The following is a 21,196-nucleotide window of genomic DNA, read 5'->3' as shown; positions in this document are numbered from 1 at the left end:
TGTACGAGGGCGCCACCACCAGGACCTCCATCAACGGCGTGATCACCGAGGCCATGGACCTGCTCCAGGGCATCAAGCAAGGCTGTCCGGTGTCCATGCTGCTGTACTGCATCGCCAGCTCGCCGCTGCTCAAGGCCCTGGACACCAGGCTCGACGGGGTCCGCGTCGAGGGCACGGACGGCAGGCTTGCGGGGTCCGCGCACGTCGACGACACTGTGGTGGTGCTGCAGGACGTCGCGGAGGTGGCCGTGCTCGTGGACACTCTGGAGGAGTTCGGCGCCGAGTCGGGGCTGCGCGGCAACGATGCTAAGTCCATGGCTCTTCCCGTCGGACGCTGGCCGCGCCGCGCGCCACTGTCGTACCCCGTCGCCAAGGAAATCAAGCTGCTTGGAGTCCACTTCACTGCGAAGACGAGCGGACTCGCCACTGCCAACTGGCCGGGCCGCGTTGGTGTGCTCCGCGCCCTCTTCGCTGCGCGCGTTCAACTTGGTGCAGCGGGTACAGTACTGCAACACCTACGCGCTGCCCCTGCTCTGGCACCTCGCCGCCGTCGCGCCGCCGTCCCGCCGCTGCCCGCCAAGTACTGCGGCATGGTCCGGAAGGCTCTGGGGAAATTCCTCTGGGCCACCAAGCCCGTCCGCGTGCCGTTCGACGTCATGGTGCAGCCCAGGGAGCGCGGCGGCCTCGGACTCCAGGACCCTGCGCGCAAGGCCCGCGTCATGCTGGCGGCGCGCTGGGAGAGCTCGGCGCGCGCGGACTTCAAGACCGTCTCGGGGTGCTGGCTGCGCTTCCTGCAGCAGCGCCACGCGGACGCGCCGTCGGTGCCGGCATGCGTCAAGCACTTTACCGAGTCCTGCAAGAGCCCCGCCTTCGCCGCCGTCCCCGGCCTGGTCGGCAAGGACCTCACCAAGGCCCTCTACACCGCCGCCCTCGCCGCCGACGTGCCCAACCAGAGCGCCACCCCGGACTGCCCCAAGTGCGCCGAGCCCGAGGACGTGGTGCACGGGCGTGACCGTCACCGGGGAGACCATCGTCCGGCCGCAGCTCGAGGGGCCGCGCCGGGCCGACGCCATCCTGCTCGTGGGCCTGGTCGTCCAGTTCCTGACGACGAGGCGCGCCGTCAGCCCGCAAGCCCTCTCCGACGACGGGCCGCCGCCGCCAGTGTGGCTGCGCGGCGAGAAAAAAAAAAGTCACACAGTACTGAAGTTGATCAACTTCCGATAGAAGTAACGGAAGCAGTCAATGGATGTCCTTGAATCTTAAACTTCATATTTTTCCAAGTCATTTTCAGTGAGCTCCCGGCTTTCTTTTTATTGAGTTCCCTTCCATGTAGCAAGCCAGAATATGTTGCAAAATGAAATTAAAAAAAAAAAATCTTCAAAAATGAACTGGACGTTAATGAAACACATTTTGATTAGCATTAGGTATATTGTTTCTTATTTGCTGTGGTCAAGTGTTGTATCTGGAGTGAATCACTGGTATTAATTAAATGGCATGATCTGCCTCCAAAGATGTCAGTCTGAGGCAATTTTTGAACATAGTACCCACTGAGCTGCTTCACTTTTGCTGTTGAGTTTATTCCCTCCTCCTTTGGGGTGTACTATAATTCATGTACATGTTTTAAAACAAAGTGATTGTTTAAACAGTATACCACATTATGTAGAATGAGTAGCCAGTCCAAGTTTGTAATCGGAAATAGTGACAAAATGCTTCCTTTGAGCATCATTTAATTGTGAAGTGTATCTTTGCCACCAATTTCTTTTGATTGGGTTTTTTGATGCACCAAGAGTCGATTACATCAGTCTGAAAGTCAATTTACCTGAGAGCTACTCAGTCACTATTACTGCTGAGTGCAATTTTATAAGATGAATTATTAGTTTATCCGTCACATTAGAACAAATAGGCAGACCAAACTGCAAGCCGTTGACTAGATGCAGTTTCCACATAAGTGCCAAAAAGTAAGTCTTGGTGAGCATAGGGGTTTGAAAATGAAGGAAATGCAATACTTTTGGTGTCTTTGAATTTTATTCCACTTGCGTTCCTTAGACAAAATGACAACACTGGAAATATGATAACAATTGATAAAATATCAAAGCAAACTATTGACATTAACAAAGATAAATGACTTTCATTCTGTGTTCAAAGATTGAACAAAAGAAAAAGTGCAGTACAAAATAATATGTATGGAATCATTAGAAATTAAGTTATTTGACCGGTCTTAAAATATTTAACAGTTCATTTGCACAACACAATAGGCTAGAAATTTAACATGAGAGGATTCCAAAAAGCAAAGTTTTCTTCAAAAATGGAGGTGTAATCCGCACAACTTCAGGAACACACAATTCCCTGTGAAAAGAAGAGTGTGTTATAATTAACTCAGTTTGAAGTAGCATGAACAGCATGCTACAAGCAATGCAGACTCACTTCATTTCTGGAGTGCACAGCAGAGTCAGCAGTACAGGTGGTTGATTGCTCTTCATTCCTAGGTCTCTGCACAGATTGGCCTACATTTGAAAGCTGCAGCCACGGGGAAAGACCTGAGAACAATGTCACAACATTAGAGAAATGAGGTGGAACAGAAAGGCTTGTCTCTCCAGAACCACAAGACCAAGACAACGGGCAGTGCATAATAAAATGGGAACACAAAGGCTCTGAGGACCATGTAATGATGTGTTGGAAATATGAGGGTAACAGTAAAGAACCATAAAGAAGGCATTGATGTCAATACCACTGTATGGAGAGAGATCCATGTGGCGTTAAGGTAAAAAAAAGGTAAAAAAATTGGGTTTTTGATTTTCTAAAATAATAGTGGTGGTAGCTGTTTTGTTTCTTGGTCTAAAGTTGCTCACTATAACATGAACTTAAATCCAAAAGAAGGGCCCCCAACTCCTATTAGTTTCTTAGTTATTGAGGTTTACGTTACAAATTTAGTCGCTTCTCTCAAAGTCTCTTCGCGAATACCAAAAAAGTTCTCAGCCTTCAGCTTCTGACCAATTGGTCCTTAATAAGACATGAAAAAGATAGCATAGGCTTTTTGCAAGATGTCTGTTAGTTTTTCAACTAGAGAAAAAAAGTTGTTGAAAACATTGCTAAAAATCATGATTTTGATCAAAATTAAATCTATTGCATATTAAATCTCTTCTTGTCAAAAAACTGATTGACATATTGCGAAAAGCTTATGCAACCTTATTTATATGTCCTTTCAGATTGTTTTGCCAGGAGGTGAAGGCTGGAAACTTTCTAGGTATTCGTGAGGAGACTTTGGGAGAATCAACTAAATTTGTTACGTAAACCTCAATAACTCAGAAACTATTCGGAGTTGGGGGTCCTAACTTTGGTTGTAAGTTCATCTTACAGTGAGGAACATAAGACAAAAAACAAAAAAACAAATTGCTGCCACAAATATTCTAGAAAGCAAGATTTTCACTTTCCAGTAACCTTAATTTTATGGTCCCCATCAAGAAGTTCCTCCCACACTCCAAGTATTAAAGTACTAAAGATTAGGGGACTGGGGGAAAACCGTACAAAGCCAATTTGAAATTCTTAAACCAAATGGCTTAGTCACCATAAACCAAAGATGGAAAGATTACGGCATGAACAAACCTGACATGCATTCTAATTATGCACAAAGTGTGAGCAAGTGATTTCTCACCATGGGCACAGGTGTTGGTGTCTGTCCGAGATGAAATGGCGTGGAATTCACCACACTCTGATTGAGATTCATTTCAAAAACTCTCCTCTACGCTTGAAGGAATAACTTCATCAAAATGGCATGATTGGAACTGAAAAATAATAAAATAGCAAATTACAAATGCTCATAAATGATCAAAAGAACAAAAAGACATACAAAACAATAGCAACATGACAATGATTACCTGTGGTTATGTAAGTTGAGGGCCAAGTCTCAGACAACAAAATTTGTAATTGCAACGCACATCTAAGGACTGACATTTAAGTCGGGTGACTGATTTGCAGCATGCCTGATTACCCACATATCCTGGAGTGGGAGACAAGCAAAACAAATACTGCCTATTCTTCTTGAGATAAGATATCCTGCAGGGAGAGAAAAGGGAACATTAGAATGAGAGTGAAGTGATGACAGTACCAACAACAAGTTAATATAAGATAACATACCTTGGAAGAAAGCGAGAAGAAAGCCAGTCGGTATTTACAGTGATTGAGCTGTCACAAAGCAGGGCTGAACAGGGCGACACATTCTTTAACTTAATTAAATCTGAAGTACACCAAATGAAACAGATTCTCAAACACATAAACACACCAGCACCATCCCGCTCCTCTTGACTTGATAAAAAGAACAAAGAACCACCTGGGCCACCCTCTCTTTTTTCTGATCAGCTTGTATTTGACCGCCAAAGCCAGGTGCCTTCATGACATAATGCAAAGAGACACCACAACAAACAACTCTTCTCTCTTGATGGCTTGAAATTCCAAAGAAACAGCAGACTTGTGAAGGAGTTTAGTAGAGATGCAACCACATGCCATTGCCCATCCTAATCAGCGAAGCCCATGATCCTTCTGGTTTACCTCCTAAATTCCTCCTGCAATATGGCCCATGAAATAATTTAAACTGCAGAATGAGACAAGAGACACACCAAATCCAAAACCATTATCCCCAACTTCCTGTTGATTTCAAATTTCTAAAGTAGACACTGGAGCGATGACTGAAATTGTTGAAGTGGTACTTGTAGAGGCCCATCTGTAGTCTCAACAACACATCCCTTGATATTTCACTGGCAGAACCCTATCACAAGTGCCCTCATGCTCAAAACAAAAATTAAATATTACTTATAGAAAAAAGAAACTAAACGAGGTGTGGCAATACTTTTCGGTACCAACATTCCCACCATCACCCAAAACTTGTTGCTGGCTCTGACTTCCCAATTCCCAGCTGACAGCTGCTGAGCGATGAATTAAGTTGTTTATTGGTGCGGTTTCTGAAGTCTGTAACTTGTCCAAGCTCATCTGTCGTGTCAATGCCAACTTTCTTGAGGACTAACCACCTGCAGATTTCCCTCCGAAAGAATCCCATGCCAAAAGACACATGATTAACCACAAAAAGTCAGTATCAACCCTTATGGAAGGATTACGATGACTGAAAAATTCCTTCTCCTCCAAGTGGCTTTGAATTGAAAGCAAAACAAACACACCCTCTTTTAAGAAGGGATATCTTTCTGCAGGAAGAGAAAGAAACAGTACATTGATAATTAAGAGTCAACAACAGTGTTAATGAGAAAGGAAAATGCAAAGATATTATAAAACATACCCTGGAATTAACACTGTAGTATTATCCGTGCCAAAAATGTAATCATTAACACAGCAGATTAGGACTTAAACACAAACCGCCGCCACCACCACCACCCAAAATTTCTTGTTGCCTTCAAGTTTAAAAAAATAATACAAACACACAACAACAGAACAGTTATGGCTGGACTTGTTGAGTGATACTTGTCCAGGTCCATCTTCAGTCTCACCGTCACATTTCTTGATGTTCCACTTGCAGAATGTTATTGAAAGTGCCCTCATGCAGAGACAATTACAAGACATGGCAGCACAATTCTACATCAGTGTGTTTCTTCCCCCAACTCTTCTTGATGAGTTTCTTCTCAAAGCACAGCCACCACAACCAACTCTCAAAAAAAATACATGCACAATAAATTCACATTGAACTTCCTTACACACCGCTAGCAAACCACACACCAGTCTCCCGTTCCACCAAATGCTTGAGGTGACATTCACAGACGACTGCTGAACGATGGAAATGAGGAGGGGCTCCAGATTCTTGACAAGACTTTCTTGATGTCCATCCCCTCACCAAGTTCAGTTCCCATATTTCTTCTGGTTTACCTACCCCTGCAATATGGCCCATGCAAAAAACAACATCATTTAAGAAGCATTATCTTACTGAACAAAAACCACCACCACCACCACCACACCAAAGTTCTTGTTGTCTTCAAGTTTCCTAAAAATAAAATAAATAAATTAAAAAACCCACACCAGTGGAGTGCTGACTGAAATTATTGAACGATACTTGTCCAGGCCCATCTATGATCTCAGCGTCACATTTCTTGATGTTTGATTTGTAGAATTCCCATCCAAAGTACCCTCATGCAAAAACAATAATTAAAATTCACTTTAAAAGAAGGACGATTCAAGATGTGGCTACATTTCTACATCAATGCTGTTTCTTCCCACCACTCTTCTTGTTGAGTTCATTCTGAAAGACCCTGCCACTACAACTAGCTCCTAAAAAAATACATGCACAATAAATTCACATTGAACTTCCTTACACACCGCTACCAAACCACACACCAGTCTCCCGTTCCACCAAATGCTTGAGGTGACATTCACAGACGACCGCTGAACGATGGAAATGAGGAGGGGCTCCAGCTTCTTGACAAGACTTTCTTGACGTCCATCCCCTCACCAAGTCCAGTTTAAACATCAATGAAACACACATACCTCACTGTACAGTACACTCTACTACCTGCACTTCTTTCTACCTTGATGAAACAATGAACACCGAAACGGACTGCTGCCAAGATTCCCACAGCGTAACAACAGCACATTTGAGGCATCACCACTTGCTGCCATGGCATGGAAAATGTGGATAAAACACCTGAAATCAAACAGGATCGCAATTGTAGATGGGAGCGAAGAAACAAAAGGCCAAACACCATTCTCAGTGTTACTCACCACTGTGTCTGCTCTGCGACCCATCTCCAACTCCAATAATTACGTTGGGGTAATGAATCAGGACAAAAAGAAACCTGTACACTCAGTCCGTAGCACAAACGTCACGTAGGAACGACAATCGTTGCCGCAGTATCTGAAATAAAACGTTCTCTGATGAGCGGCGCCGAGGCAAGGAGAGGTTAGGTTCAGATTTCAACCACACAAGGGAACCATATCGCAGCAATAAGATGAAAGAACTTACCCAAAATAATCCAAGCCATTTTCTTTCCCGAAACGTGGAACTTCGGAAGGAGAAATACCTCTGGAGACTGACGATAAACAACCGTTACAAGACAGTGGCCTATTCCGCGACGGTTACGAGCCCTAGCCAGGCATCAGCACAGCGTCTGCAGAACGATTCAATTCGCGCCTGAAAATCGTCATTGTTATTATCATGAACACGCAAATCACAACATTACCACCGGAATTTGAATAAATTTCAGTACTTCAGTACGATGCTTTAGGCACAACGTCCCTCAACTTGCGACGACAACAACAACATTCAAACAAAAATAACGGCACCGCCAGTACCAACCTGACAAACGTTGTACCACTTCGTCGGGCTTCTGCCATTTGAGGTTTGTGAAAATAAAACGGACGAATACAACAAAACTGTTTTTCATTGGCCATCGGTTTTCGTAAAATAATAATCATGCGAGAACCGTGTCATGGGTCCGAGGTAGTATAGTCCTACGTACCGTCTCTTTCGATTCACGGTGTTGTCGGACTAGCACTGGAACGTTTCCCCGATGTTGCCAGATCGTTGGAAATTCCCTATTTCGTGGGAATTTTTAAGGCCCGTGGGGAAAAAATATTTGCAAATGGGAAATTTCAAGCTCAAAGTTATTTCTTTTTGCTACTGTTTTTCGAAATATAAGGGGCCTAAGACGGTTGAAATGGGAAAAATCAGAGACGAAAAGGGCTTGAGGGGAAAACGAAAAATTACGTCTGGCAGCTGTGAGCCGAGTCTCCGGTCCAAATTACAGATGATATGACTGACATTTCTCGCGGTCGATGTGGAGCCGCTGGGCAATGTCTTTCAGCCGATCCGCAGGGTCGTTGGAGCCAGCCGGGTTGAGGTGGGTTGAGGCCCCTGCGGCACTTGGATTCGTATACACACACGGAGCCTCCGACGGCGACGGACGGACGCTTTGGCGCGCACGTCGTACTGCTCCTTGGAGACGAGCGCGGCCTGCCAGGCGCGCTCGCGGACCTCGTGCTGGGAGATGATGCAGCCGGTCCTGCTGCATCCATGTTGGGTCCTGTCGGGCTGCCGGGTGCAGGCACTGGTCGGCCGGGGTCGTCGTGCATCGTGCGTAGCACGGCGGGCACATGGACCCGCGGCAGGAGCAGCTTGTGCGTGACGCGGTCTCGGTCGTCCACAATGCGGCGGTACAGCGTTGTCACGGATCTCGAGGGACTGCCACAGCAACCACAGGGCCTTCGCGGGTACACCGGCGTCATTGACCGACTCTTTGCTGGGTCGAACGCCGTCCCCGTCCCCCCTCATCGTGGAAGATGGGGTCGATTCGTGGGTCCGCGGCAAGTGCCGGCACTCCGGGTAGCAGGGGCGGCGGGCCAGGGCGTCCGCCTTGCCATGGTCCTCGCCGCGACGGAGCTCGATGGTGCAGTCGTAGGCCGCCAGGGACTCCAGCCAGTGCGGGCCAGCTGGCCGTTAGCCGTGTCGCTGCAGCGCCGCGTGGTGGCACCGCACCAGGAACGCCCGGCCGACCAGGTTAGTGGTGGAAGCGGCGGATGGCGAGGACCACGGCGAGAAGCTCGCGCCGGGTCACGCAGTACTAGTTGCGTTGCGGCCGGGTCAGGGTGCAGCTGTGGCACGCGACCACGTCATGACTTGACCCGTCTTGACCTGCCGACGCAGCCGACGGCGAAGTTCGACGCGTCGCAGTCCAGCACGAAGGGGCCGCCGCTGGGGTCCGGGAGGGCCGGGATCGGCGCTTCGGTGAGGGCGGCGCGCAGCGCAGCCTGTCGAACGCTGCCTGTGCCTTGGCCGGCCTTGGCCGCCCAGGTGAACACGTGGACAGTGGTGCTGCAGTGGGGCGGCAGCACCGCGTGGTGGTCGCAGTGCAGCTCGACCACGGCCGAGATGCCGGATACCGGCTTGGTGCCTCAGCGGCACGGCACGACGCCACCGTTGTTGCGCAGCAAGCAGTCGGTCGTCCCTGTTCGACACGGGAGTGGCCGCGAAGTCGGCCCCGAGAAGGCACCACTCGTAGATGGCGCCCTTGAAGCAGATGACGGTCAGCCCGGCGCCGTAGCGGGGGCCGCGGAGCTCGGCGGAAGCGCCCGTCTCGAACGCGCCCGTCTCGAACGCGCCCTGCACCTGCATACTGGGGGTAGACGCTGGGGGCAAGATGCCTAGCCTTGCCAATGTGAACGCAAAGCCGGTGTCCAGCAAGAAGCGGCACTTCCGGGCGTCGGGAGGGGCGGCGCGCCGGGGCGTGGCGCCGCGGTACTCGGCCGCGGCGCTGGGCCGTGGTGCTTCCGCGGCGGTCATCTCGGCGGTCTCCTCGGCGGTCTTCCCGGCGATCGTCACAGCGGCCTTGTGGAGGGCCCGCGTTGGCCGCGCCAGGCTGCCGCACCTCCCTCCCGCAGCGTGTCGCGGAGCTCGGCCACCAGCGACGGGTCCTCGTTGGCGAGCGGACGGACGATAGCAACGCGCACGTCGGCGTCCTGGTGGGCAGCTGCTGCAGAGGTGGAAGGCTCTTCCAGGCAGAACCTCGGGCTCTTGGCGGAAGGCTGCTCCGCTTGGTCGAGGGCCTCCAGCCGCAGGGCCGCAGCGACGGTCTCGGCGAAGGTGTCCTGGTCTCGGCGGTGGCCCGGCGCACCTCGGGTGCGGCTAGGCCGGCGATGAAGACCCGGTGCGCCGTCGCCTGCAGCGGGTCCTCGGCCCGGGTGTGGTACGCATTGCGCGCCATTCTCAGTACGGCGTCAGCGTACTCACGGATGCCCTCCGTGGGCTTCTGCCGGCGGTGCTCCGAGGACGCTTCGGCGACGCGGGCACGGGCGGCCGGCGCGCACGTCTCCTGCAGGCGGGCGTGCAGCACTGCGTAGTCGGTGTACTAGGCCGGCGGCACGGTCAGCAGCAGCGCCGCCGCGGGGCCGTGGGGGGCGCGGAGAAGCCGGCACCTCTTCACGACGACGGTCTAGCCAGCCAAACTCCCGCGCAGCATCCTGGAACGCCTGGAACTGCGCATCGAAGATGGCCCACGGCACGGCATGGTGCCGACAAACTCCAGGTCGGGGGCGGGCCGCGGCGCCGGCGGGACTGCAAGACGAGCTGGCGCAGGACGGCCGTCGCCGCGGTCCGCCCCCGACCTGGAGTTTGACGGCACCATCTGCTAGTTCTCGGCCTTCTTGTGGATCAGTAGGCTCTCGGCACAAGTAGTAGAGCGGTGGCCTCTCCTAGAGACCCTCCCGTCAGAGATGCGCAGCCCTCCTGTCAGAGATACGCAGCCCGCTAGCCTCACTCAGGGTGCCTTTGCCTCCATGGGACTACCAACTAACTACCAAGCGGCGCTGGCTTGCGCATCTCTGAAGGGAGGGTCTCTAGGTGTTTGTGGTTTGTTTGGTGGGTGTCCAGGACCTGTATGCCTTTCTTCTTTTCATCAATGAAGCAGAAATTCACGGCTCCGAGGCCATCAACTTTTAGAAGTCGCTCTCTCTGAAGCAGTAATTCGCGAAAGAATGAGGGTAATGTATCAATATTTGTTCAACTGCAGCCACTTTCGCTTACTCTTAATTTTTACCTTTGTCTGTTTTGCAGGTTAAAAGTTTTGCAGGTTTTAAAGCCGGATCTCGTGTGTTCTACACCAGTGATGGTTTTTACTATTATAAAAATCGTACGATGAATGGGGGAAGGGTGTCATTAGAATGCACTATTAACCGCAAGAGTACTGGTGCTCGTTGTCCTGGAAGGGCGTCTTGCAACAACAGGGGTACAGAGCTGAAAGTGACTACCCCACATAATCATGCAGGAAGCAAGTCATTTAAGGAAAAGCGACAACTACGAAGTGCCATCCTAGATAGATGTCGCACCAGGGACCCTAGTGCTTACCACGAAATTGTTGCCCAGGAGAGTCAAGGGTAACTGCAGTTCTGTTCCGGAATTTAGCCCATGTTGTGTACATCCATTGAAGTTAATGTGACTTTCATTTTTGTTTTTCCTTTTTGTCCTCTTAGATATCCTAGAAGAATAAGAGTAGGTAATGACCATAATACTTTAAGGTCTGCAATGAGAAGAGCCCGTCTTAGTCGATATCCAAAGATACCATCAACGATCAGTGAACTAGGAGAGTTACTTAGGAAAAGGAAAAATAGACAAATCACTAGAACACAAGATGGAAGGCAAAACATTTATTTTGGTTCAGTGGGATCCTCAAGGAGGAAGACACGTTGTGTCATATTTATGAGTAAAAGACAACAAGCTCGTTTAAGGAGAGCAAAGAAATTATTTGCTGATGGTACATGGGATGCAAGACCATCAAAGCCCAATTCTAGACAACTCTTCACCATCTCAACTTGTACAAAAGACAAAAGAGTAGGTTGTTTAAAATAAAATAAAATTTTCAAACATGATTTTGGTATAAAAGTTGTAACTGTTTTATTATGTTACAGGGTCTTCCATTGGCATTTGTATTAATGCAGTCCAGGACTCAGCCCGCGTATGAAGAGCTGCTTTCAACCTTGAGAGATTGTGGATGTGACCCACGAGTGGTTCATACAGATTTTGAAGTTGCTCAGTACAATGCTTGGAAGACTGTCTTTGGTCGGCAGTTGAGAGTCGAAGGCTGCCTCTACCATTACGTTGTTGTAGGTCAAAATAACTTCTTTTTCCTTCTATGTATTTTGAGTTTTAAACTGTAGCTCTGAACAAGTGTAAACTGTGAAGTGTTACGTTACTCAGTTTCTAGTGGTTTCTGGTTCCACGAGCTAAATGTGAAAATCTGTTTTCCAGAGGCTAAGAGAGAAGGCCAAAAAGCTGCGTCTTGCTCAATTGTTGAAAAGAAATCGTCGTGCAGACTCCATTGTTAAGAGCTGCAATGCTCTGCCGCTTCTTCCTTCACACCGAATAAGGAAGGGTCTGGCAACGATTGAAAGGAGAGCAAGAAGAAACGGCCTGCATGGGCAGTTGGCTCCTTTTTTTCAGTACATGAGAACAACGTGGATTCCACGCAGGAACATTATGTCGGTCTGCTACAGCGAAGACAGGACTAACAACATTTCAGAGTCATTGAACCATGCCCTGTCCTTAGCTGTTAAGCAGAGAAGACCTAATATTTGGCTTTTCATTGGTATGTCTCCTCACCCGCCTCTTTCAATTTTAAAGCCCACATTTTTATTAGTGGAACTGCGCTTGGATATCATAATGTTTTTGTGACCTTTCAGATGCTCTTGTGAGGTTGGAAGAGAGGCTGGCACAAGACCTCTATAATCTCAGAAGGGGGAAACGTGTCAATCGATTGAGGAAGACTTCTGCTGTCATGAATGATGACGTCATCAGGCAGATGACTGGTAGCTTAAACACTGGAGACATCAGCTTGACAACTTTTCTGAAGCAAGCTGCATATCGTGTGGAGAATGTATGGAATCCAGTGTATGGAAATTAGATGTGTCCTTTTAGTGTATCCTGACTCAAGTATTATTTATGGAGTTCCTTGTGGTTGTTGATATGTGTATTGTCCGTTTTCTGTCAACTGGTCAAATGTTTGCAAACAGTTCACAAATGTGTTTCTAAAATTACTATCCACGTTTTTTTTTGGTCACCCTTGTTTGGTGTCATACTAATAAGGTGCATAATTGTGTCATAAGTGAGCTGCAATAAGAATTTAAGAATTTAGTTAATATGTTAGATACCAACATTTTTTCCTTTCATTCACATTGCTTCAAAGTCTATTCCCACACAGTGCAAAAAGAAAGGCTCTGTGACACATTGATATAGCGGCATCTTAGTGCTGATTGCTTTATGCTAAGCATGTTCTAAATAACTTGTACCTCTCTGTGTGGGACTCGTTCTTGATCAATAAACGAACAGTAAACAAACAAAGTATTCTTTAATCAAATTTGACCAATCCTGAGACATTTCTACTTATAGTTATTAATCACTAGTGAGGAAAAATATCCTTCATTGTGGCCCAATAAGCTGCACCACAGGTGCACAAGGAAAAGTTATCCTGCTCATTGCATGCAATTGATAATTCTCAAAATGCACCACCTGAAGAGTGAGTAAAGCAGATAATAACAACAGTCTTTGAAAATTGCCTTTAATTACAACAAGACAAACACCTAGTTCAGAGTAAATGTCTTTGACATACAATGAAACATTCCTTAAAAATTGGGTATCAAATAAAAAAAAACAAACCTTGACACTTATAAACCAATTTTTCATGACTATCCATGCTATTCAACACTAAAAAAAGGTCAAGAATTAAAACAATAAAGTACAACACCCAACATTACAGTGGGTTCGCATGTAATGCACTGTTCCTATTCAGAAACCCAAACATATTGAGGAGGCTCATACATGTTAAAAGCACTGTGTAAAAAAAGATATTTGGTGTAGAAGGATCAAGATTTTATCATTTCTGTATTAACACCCTTGTAGATAATTGAGTAAGCTTCATTTTGACATAAAGGAAAGTGACTTCGGACATGTTTTGGAAATTTGGTAGAAACATTTAAAATTTTGCTTCTTGTAAGATTTTGTTTGCATACTTGCTCAGATCTGTGGGGGAAAAATTAGGGAGACTTCTCACAGGTAGTGTCATACATTTGACTACAATGGGCTTTACATCTGAAAAAGTTTTCAGTTTTCCTTTGTTTTTTGAAAACTATTGCTGATTAAAAGCCCATTGTAGTCAAATCTATGACACTACTAGTGAGGAGTCTCCCTGATTTTCCCCCCACAGATCAAGCAAGTACAGTAAAAGCCGCCTAAAGCATTGAAAGAAATTGAGGTCCCATCTACCTATGATTATTGCACTGAAGATTCTCCTTTGCTAGAATCATAATGTGATGCCAGTATATGCCTGTTTACATCACATTATGAGCTAGACAGAGAGTCTTCAGCGCAATAAGAAGGCACAGGACCACAATTGCTATCAACGCTTTAAACGACTTCTACTGTATGCAAACAAAATCTTATGAGAACCAAAAGTTTAAATGTTTTTACCAAATTTCCTAAACATGTCCAAAGTCACTTTCCTTTACGTCAAAATGAAGCTTACTCAATTATCTAAAAGGGTTTTAATACAGAAATAATAAAACCTTTATCCTTCTACACCAAAAATATTTTTTTACAAAGTGCTTTTAACATGTATGAGCCCCTTTACAGAGGCCTCTTTACACCATGTGTAAATGTGAAAGAATCAAAACACTAAACACTAAACAACCTTGTACTTATCTTAATCACAGAATTAGGTTTTTAAGCAAACATGAAAGTTTAATGCTGAAGAAAAATAAAAATTGTGGAGGGAAACACATTTAGGTAAATATTTTTAAGATTGTAACCACATGTTTCTCTCCACATCCAACACACTTCTTCAGTCTGTCCTTGTATTCAAGTTCGCAATCACTGCAAATGCCAAATATTTTGCACGGCATCAGCAAGTAGACGGGTGGTTCTAATTTACACGCCCTGCACATTGGTTGCGTTGTAACCATTTTTGCCAAATCCGAAGCAGCAGGAATGGGGGCGAATGGGAGGGAAGGCGGGTGATCACTGGCGTTGAGGAACCCAAAGTCATCTGGTGGTACTGCAAAAAGTGCATCTTCCTCTTCCACAGTCTCAGGGAAGACAAAGTCGTCTTGCGGTGCGTCCTCCTGATGGATTGGGGGCGACATGTCATTCAATGCATTCTCTGCAGTTTCCTCGAATTCCTCATCTTCCCACCAGTATGATGCCCAAGGCTAAAACCAACAATGAAAAAAAAAAAAAGTTATTACCTTTAAAACGAAGAAAGTGTTGCATTAATTGCAGAAAGTAATACAGTAAAGTCTATTTGAGCAATCCTTGACGTTAGGACAGAATTGACATATTAGGAACAAAACAAAACCCATGATAAGAAGCAGTGATGCCTATAAACATATCAAAAGACAACATTGAAGCCTCTTACCACTGATCTAGGTCTTCTTGGACCTGAGCGACCTTGCCTTCTGCGCGGGCTCGGACTCGGAGTTGGGCTGAACCTTGGCAGGCCGCTCGTGCTTGGGCTTGGGGTCCTGCTTGCGGTCCTTCTTGGGGTCCTTGTTGGGGTCCTTGTTGGGCTCCTTCTTGGGGTCCTTGTTGGGCTCCTTGTTGGGCTCCTGCTTGGGGTCCTTCTTGGGCTTCCCTCTGGGATTTCCTGGAACACATGACCGACACGTATTTATGAAAACTAACTTACCCTTTCATGTTGCACTCAATTCATGCAAACATTTCCACACACAAGCGTTCCAATGATTGATTATTTAAATTTAGAACTGAGCGCACATGAGCCATTCCGTACACATAGCACTGGTTCGTAATGCAGAAGAAATAATACAGAAGGGGCTAAATCACATTTTACTGTAGATCTAACATTGCTTTAGAATTTCAATTTCAGACTATCTATTACTCATAAGAAAAACCAAACCTACCTTATCATTATGAATCAGCTCAGCTGGAGAGCCTGATAATAAGAAGTAAAAGAATTAAATCCAAGCAATGCCCATGAAATTGAAATTCTCAAAGTTGTAACAAGTCCTAAAATAAAGTGCATACAGCCACCATGCCACTTCTGAAGATGGAAAATTGTGTCACTGAATAACATGCAGTTAAAAAGAAATTAATACAATAGGTAACAACATACCATTAGAAGTGGAGGCACCACCTGAGGCAGCTGCCAACTGTGCCTGTAACTCCGCCTTTTTCGGTTTGATCATCTTAGCTCCAACTGGGCGGCCCCTATTGCTTCCTGGAAAAAATGTAAAAAAGGAACAATCCATTTATTACAATACAAACTTACACCAGAGCGCTGACTTAAGAAGAATATGAATAAGACGCACAAAATACAGTTCACTAAATTATTCTATTTAAGCAGGGTTTTGATGGATTTAAATTATACTAAGCCTTCTTTAATTATTACAAATTTAAGACTGAAAAGAACCGCACACAATACTAGCAAATTTTCGACTTTAAGGAACTATTTCAGGCTTATGCTTCACCTTCACTTCGGTGCTCTGGTGTGTCCATTGCAATAATAGATCATCTGTCCCAGCATTTCAATAATATACTGATTGATGCATCATGAATATCAAATGTTAAAATATTATCATAAATTGAGTAAAATAAATTTTGTTTCCAAAATTACGATTTTGATAGCCAAGAAAGAGATATAGTGCTCAACACACTCTGTTCACTACTTGCCTGAGTGCATTCAAATTAAACGAATTCAACGTATTGTTGGATTTGAGGTAGCTTTTTACTCACCATCTTTGGCAGGCTTCTTTGCCCTGACCGCTGCTGCAGCTTTTCCTTTCGTTTTAGATGGCTGTGGCAACAAAAAAGTTGTTGTCATTACATTCGTGAAGAAAAAAGCAGAACTAAGGTTTCTAGGATATGTAAACGACTGTTTAAAACCGAAGAAAAAGTAGCCAAAAGTGAGCAGATAATGGGCAGTTGAATTCAGGTTTCATTAACAACAGAGCTATTTTAGAGAGTAATTTCGTTGCAACAGCTATAAAAATGGTCCAATACATTCCTTCATTCTCCAGTTTGCCTGTCCCCTACTGAGGAAAAATGGATGAAGGAAAACATAATAAAAATGGCAGTTTGGAAATTTAAGGACCCTTCCCTTCACAAAGAACCATTCAAATAAACTATAAGAGGGGCAAAATAAATACAACATAAATTACCTTCTTGTCTTCGTCGGCCGACTCGTCAGCCACAAAGAGAACCGACGATGCAACCGAATCATCGTCTGAATCATCATCTTCGTCGTCATCATCGTCATCGTCGTCATCATCATACTCGTCGTCCTCCTCTGGATCCTTGGGACCTGTTCGACCGGAGTATAAATGAACGAAGAACAATTAGCAGAGAAATGGGCAAAGGCGACATTGCACGGAATTGCACGAAAGCTGGCCGTACTTTTTGACGTCAGTTTCTTGGCTGGTTGCGGGTGTAAACCCAGTGTCCTGACAGGAGCTGCCCCAGCAGCCCGTTGGACATGGGCTGGGGCTGGGCTGGGACCTTGTGGTGCCTGAGGCACCTGTGCAGTAGCGACAAGAGTGCCAGAGGCAGCACTGCAGCTGCGGCTGCGGCGGACGTGGCGTCCTGAGCGTGGACTTTGACTACGGCGACGGTCTGAGCAAGAGGCAGCACTGCGGCTGCGGTGGCGTCCTGAGCGTGGAGTTGGACTACGCCGACGGTCTGAGCAAGAGGCAGCACTGCGGCCGTGGTGACCTGAGCGTGGACTTTGACTACGGCGGCGGTCTGAGCAAGAGGCAGCACTGCGGCTGCGGTGGCGTCCTGAGCGTGGAGTTGGACTACGCCGACGGTCTGTGCAAGAGGCAGCACTGCGGCCGTGGCGACCTGAGCGTGGACTTTGACTACGGCGGCGGTCTGAGCAAGAGGCAGCACTGCGGCTGCGGTGGCGTCCTGAGCGTGGAGTTGGACTACGCCGACGGTCTGTGCAAGAGGCAGCACTGCGGCTGTGCCCGCGGTGGCCGTGACGTCCTGGACGCGCACTCGGGCTCCGCCGGCGACGCTCCCTGGCCCAGGAACCGCTGCGGCTGCGGTTGCCGTGGCGTCCCGGACGCGCACTTGAAGACCGGCGACGTTCTGTGCCAGAAGCAGCACTGCGGCTGCGGCTGCGGCCGTGGTGGCCGTGGCGTCCTGAGCGTGGACTTGGACTACGGCGACGCCGACGGTCTGCACCAGAACCAGAGGCGCACTGCGGCTGCGGCTGCGGTGGCCATGACGTCCTGGACGCGCACTCGGGCTCCGGCGGCGACGCTCCCTGGCCCAGGAACCGCTGCGGCTGCGGTGGCCGTGGCGTCCCGGACGCGCACTTGAAGACCGGCGACGTTCTGTGCCAGAAGCAGCACTGCGGCTGCGGCTGCGGCCGTGGTGGCCGTGGCGTCCTGAGCGTGGACTTGGACTACGGCGACGCCGACGGTCTGCACCAGAACCAGAGGCAGCACTGCGGCTGCGGCTGCGGTGGCCATGACGTCCTGGACGCGCACTCGGGCTCCGGCGGCGACGCTCCCTGGCCCAGGAACCGCTGCGGCTGCGGTGGCCGTGGCGTCCTGAGCGTGGACTTGGGCCACGGCGATGGGCTGTGCCAGAGCCAGCACTGCGGCTGCGGCTGCGGTGGTGGTGGCTGTAGGCAGGGCGTACTCCCTGGTTGCCGCCTTGATGGCCGAGGTGAGGGCGGCCATGGTGGTTCAGTGTATACCCCTAAAACAGAAAACGTTTGCGTGCCACTACCCCTTGCTTTCAGACTGATGTCCCGACCCTCTGGCCAGCCTATCGACGCACACCGAGCTGGCCCACGGCCAACATGCCGCGCGATTCGGTTCTGTCTCTATCGCACCTTTGCGGAGATTCTGATGAGTGTGTTTGAGGCAGAGCGACGAAACGACTCTTTTGAACGGCTCGGCCGGACACCGAGCGGTCGCGACCATCGTCGCACTGGTGCTGAGGAAGGCAAGGGTGGGAAAGGGAAGAGGCCACTGTGGGGGCACGTAGACAGGGCCACGCGGCCGCACAGTGGGCCAGAAGACCGGTGGAGGCGGCCAAAATCACGGACGCGTTTTGAGCTCCAGAGTCGCTAAATGGGACTCGAACCGAACGTGTGACCCCATCGATGGATTGCACTTCAAACGAGGAATCCATTGGTGGGGTCGCACGTTCGGTTCGCGTCCTGTTCAGCGACTCGGGGGCTCAAAACGCGTCTAGAGTTTTGGCCGCCTCCACCGGTCTTCTGGCCCACTGTGGGCCGGCCGCGACACAGTGTGTTGGCATGGAGAAGGGGGACTGAGGGGAGGGGTGGGGCGGAGAAAAAGGCGAAGCCAAGTGCCGACGTTCGTGGTGGTGTCCACCAAAACGCCTTGTCACCTAGATTGGCACTTCTTTGCTACGACGGGATGCCGAGCCTGTGCTGGCGGTGTGCTGGTGACCGCCTAGCTTCAACCATGTTCAACGCGGCCGTCAAAATATTAGCGGTGAGAGGCGAAGCGTAAAGCCGTGCGCAACGGTGCCGCACCGTGGGCCAGAAGACCGGTGGAGGCGGCCAAAACTCTACACGCGTTTTGAGCTCCAAAGGCGCCAAATAGGACTCGAACCGAACGTGTGACCCCACCAATGGATTCCTCGTTCGGAGAGCAATCCATTGGTGGGGTCACAAGTTCGGTTAGAGCCCTATTGAGCGACTCTGCAGCTTAAAACGCGTCTAGGATTTTGGCCGCCTCCACCGGTTTTCTGGCCCACTGTGTGCCGGCCAGCCACTGCGTCGCGCACATCGGCAGCCCGCGCGTGTCCGTGCTCCAGCCAAGCCTGAGCACAACGATGGACAAGTACCGTAGCTGCTTTTTGATTTTCACGCAAATCGGCTGGCGGGCTAACAAACTAAAGAGGTAACTATTGTTATTGTGAATGTTTCACTTTTGAGTACATATTATAAATGGCTCACCAGGTTGGGCGCCGCCACAGGAAAATGCATGGGCACGGCAGCATTGGGCCTCAATAAGGGCTGTCCCTGCAGAAACCCTACCAGTCTTGGGTCCTGAAAGTGACATCAACAAGACAATGAAAATCATACCCCAACACAGGAAAGACACATAGATGCCAAATGATCAGGAACTTTCTAACTACATTCTTGTTTTGCAGTCGTGCCCTGCAGTATCCCACAGAGAGTATAAGAAAACTGCAGAATATAAAGGAAGTTGACACCAAATTTTCCAATCAAAGTACAAATTGTGGCAAAAATCTTCTTAAAAAAAAGTGTTGACTATCCGGAACACAGTTTTTAATTACAAAGTTTATGGTACTTTTGCACCATTACCTAACAACAGTTACCTAACAATATTGTCTGAAGTACGTAACTGCAGTTTCACAAATTTCAACAAAAATTCCAATGAGAATCTGATGCTTGTACAGCAACAAATAAATCTAGGCCAGGTCCAACTTATGAAACTTAGTCATTCCAACAAAGTCTTTTGCGAAAGCATGACAATTGCAGAGATTAAATAGTTGCGCTTACAGTACCAAACTCAGCTTTACTAACGCGATTCTGCCTCTCTGTTTTTTTTTAGAAGTAAGAAGGCTTGTTCTGAGGTGCACCCACAAAGCTACACCTTCCATAAAGTATACCATTTTCCCATCGAAGATTTTTGTCAAAATTTTAACCTTTACTGGAAAGTTTGATGTCAACCCCGGATAATTTTGAACTTAAGTAACAGAAGTTAGAAGAAAGCAGTGTCAAATGATACGTTAGATTTGGCACAATTACTCTCTTGTTAAACTGCACTGTTGAAATAGAAAGAAGAACACAGTGATTTGAGGTATGGAGAAAAATGCACTTCAAGAAATAACTCTCCCCATAGTTTTTGTACAGTCAGTCCACTTAAAAGTGTTTCTGCAGACAACAAAAATCTACCATAAGAACATTTAATCAAGAGACATTTTCGCATGACCAAGAGCAAGGGCCAAAACAAAATTATTCATAAAACTTCTTTGCATAATAGTACAGTTATAAAAACGTTACAAACAATAGGGTTTTAAAGGACCAACGAGCAGAGGCCCGCTAAGGGTGGTTCCAGCGCTCCTTATTGTGTGAAAGCGACAAGTAGGTTGCCGTTCCGTCGCTGAGCTTCACGAGGCGACTTACGGCTTCAAATCCCGGCAGAAGCAAAAATTTTAGTCGGTGTACATGACTGTTTGTAACCGTGTAGAAGCAAGCACTCGTTCCATACAGACGGCCGAACATTCTGGCGGTTGCCACCGTAAAAAAAAACATTCAAAAACATAATGGCGGGGCCGGGACTTGAAGGTTCTAGTAGATTCAATGCCTATGAAGCTATCAGTTCCGAACAGAACCACCCCCTGCAGAACACTGCCAACGATTATGCCATAGTGATTGCGCAAACTCTACAAGCAAAACTCATCTTGTAGGCAACCCAACTCGAAGGTTTGAAAGGTTAGAAATGAAATATCATTCCAAGTGCAAGGCAACTGAACTTAACAGAAATTTACTCACCATTCTCTTTCTGGTCTGCACGACCACACTTAATCAAAGAGCCAACCTCTACCCAGCCCAAACACACAGATGGTCACGTTTCTCTGAAGCTTCGCTTTCGCTCGCTTTTCTTCAACCAAGGAAGAATGAGAAGAGGAAACGGAGAAAACGTTCCAGTGCTAGTCCGACAACACCGTGAATCGAAAGAGACGGTACGTAGGACT

General features: G+C 47.8%; 2 protein-coding genes and 2 long non-coding RNA genes across 7 annotated transcripts; 1 reads left to right on the top strand and 3 right to left on the bottom strand.

Annotated features, from left to right (window-relative positions):
• Positions 1–2,006: 2,006 nt before the first annotated feature.
• LOC117640574 lies at positions 2,007–7,270 on the bottom strand. Of its 4 annotated transcripts, none has more exons than XR_004587435.1 (9): positions 7,200–7,270; positions 6,956–7,123; positions 6,715–6,847; positions 6,506–6,637; positions 4,135–4,559; positions 3,876–4,053; positions 3,653–3,782; positions 2,425–2,537; positions 2,007–2,346 (listed from the first exon to the last, which is right to left on the bottom strand). It is a non-coding gene; the product is annotated as an uncharacterized LOC117640574 (long non-coding RNA). The 4 variants fall into 4 exon arrangements; XR_004587436.1 differs by having other exon boundaries at positions 6,522–6,637; XR_004587434.1 differs by having other exon boundaries at positions 4,135–6,637; positions 6,715–6,864.
• Positions 7,271–10,327: 3,057 nt separating this feature from the next.
• Positions 10,328–13,063, top strand: LOC117640562. The gene is made up of 6 exons (XM_034377113.1): positions 10,328–10,467; positions 10,541–10,860; positions 10,957–11,314; positions 11,392–11,586; positions 11,732–12,068; positions 12,163–13,063. Exons 1-6 carry the CDS (start codon positions 10,462–10,464, stop codon positions 12,381–12,383), a joined length of 1,437 nt encoding a protein of 478 aa, XP_034233004.1. The 5' UTR covers positions 10,328–10,461; the 3' UTR covers positions 12,384–13,063.
• A 535-nt stretch (positions 13,064–13,598) lies between these two features.
• LOC117640404 (serine/arginine repetitive matrix protein 5-like) lies at positions 13,599–17,961 on the bottom strand. Its single transcript, XM_034376904.1, has 8 exons — positions 17,899–17,961; positions 16,883–17,804; positions 16,648–16,790; positions 16,223–16,283; positions 15,603–15,707; positions 15,391–15,422; positions 14,889–15,116; positions 13,599–14,682 (listed from the first exon to the last, which is right to left on the bottom strand). Exons 1-8 carry the CDS (start codon positions 17,959–17,961, stop codon positions 14,257–14,259), a joined length of 1,980 nt encoding a protein of 659 aa, XP_034232795.1. The 3' UTR covers positions 13,599–14,256.
• A 108-nt stretch (positions 17,962–18,069) lies between these two features.
• On the bottom strand, positions 18,070–21,109 carry LOC117640577. Its single transcript, XR_004587438.1, has 3 exons — positions 20,994–21,109; positions 19,428–19,520; positions 18,070–18,193 (listed from the first exon to the last, which is right to left on the bottom strand). It is a non-coding gene; the product is annotated as an uncharacterized LOC117640577 (long non-coding RNA).
• Positions 21,110–21,196: the final 87 nt, after the last annotated feature.

Source organism: Thrips palmi, unplaced genomic scaffold, assembly GCF_012932325.1.
Source record: "Thrips palmi isolate BJ-2018 unplaced genomic scaffold, TpBJ-2018v1 HiC_scaffold_12, whole genome shotgun sequence".
NCBI classification, from domain to species: domain Eukaryota; kingdom Metazoa; phylum Arthropoda; class Insecta; order Thysanoptera; family Thripidae; genus Thrips; species Thrips palmi.
This window is presented reverse-complemented; position numbering and strand designations above follow the sequence as displayed.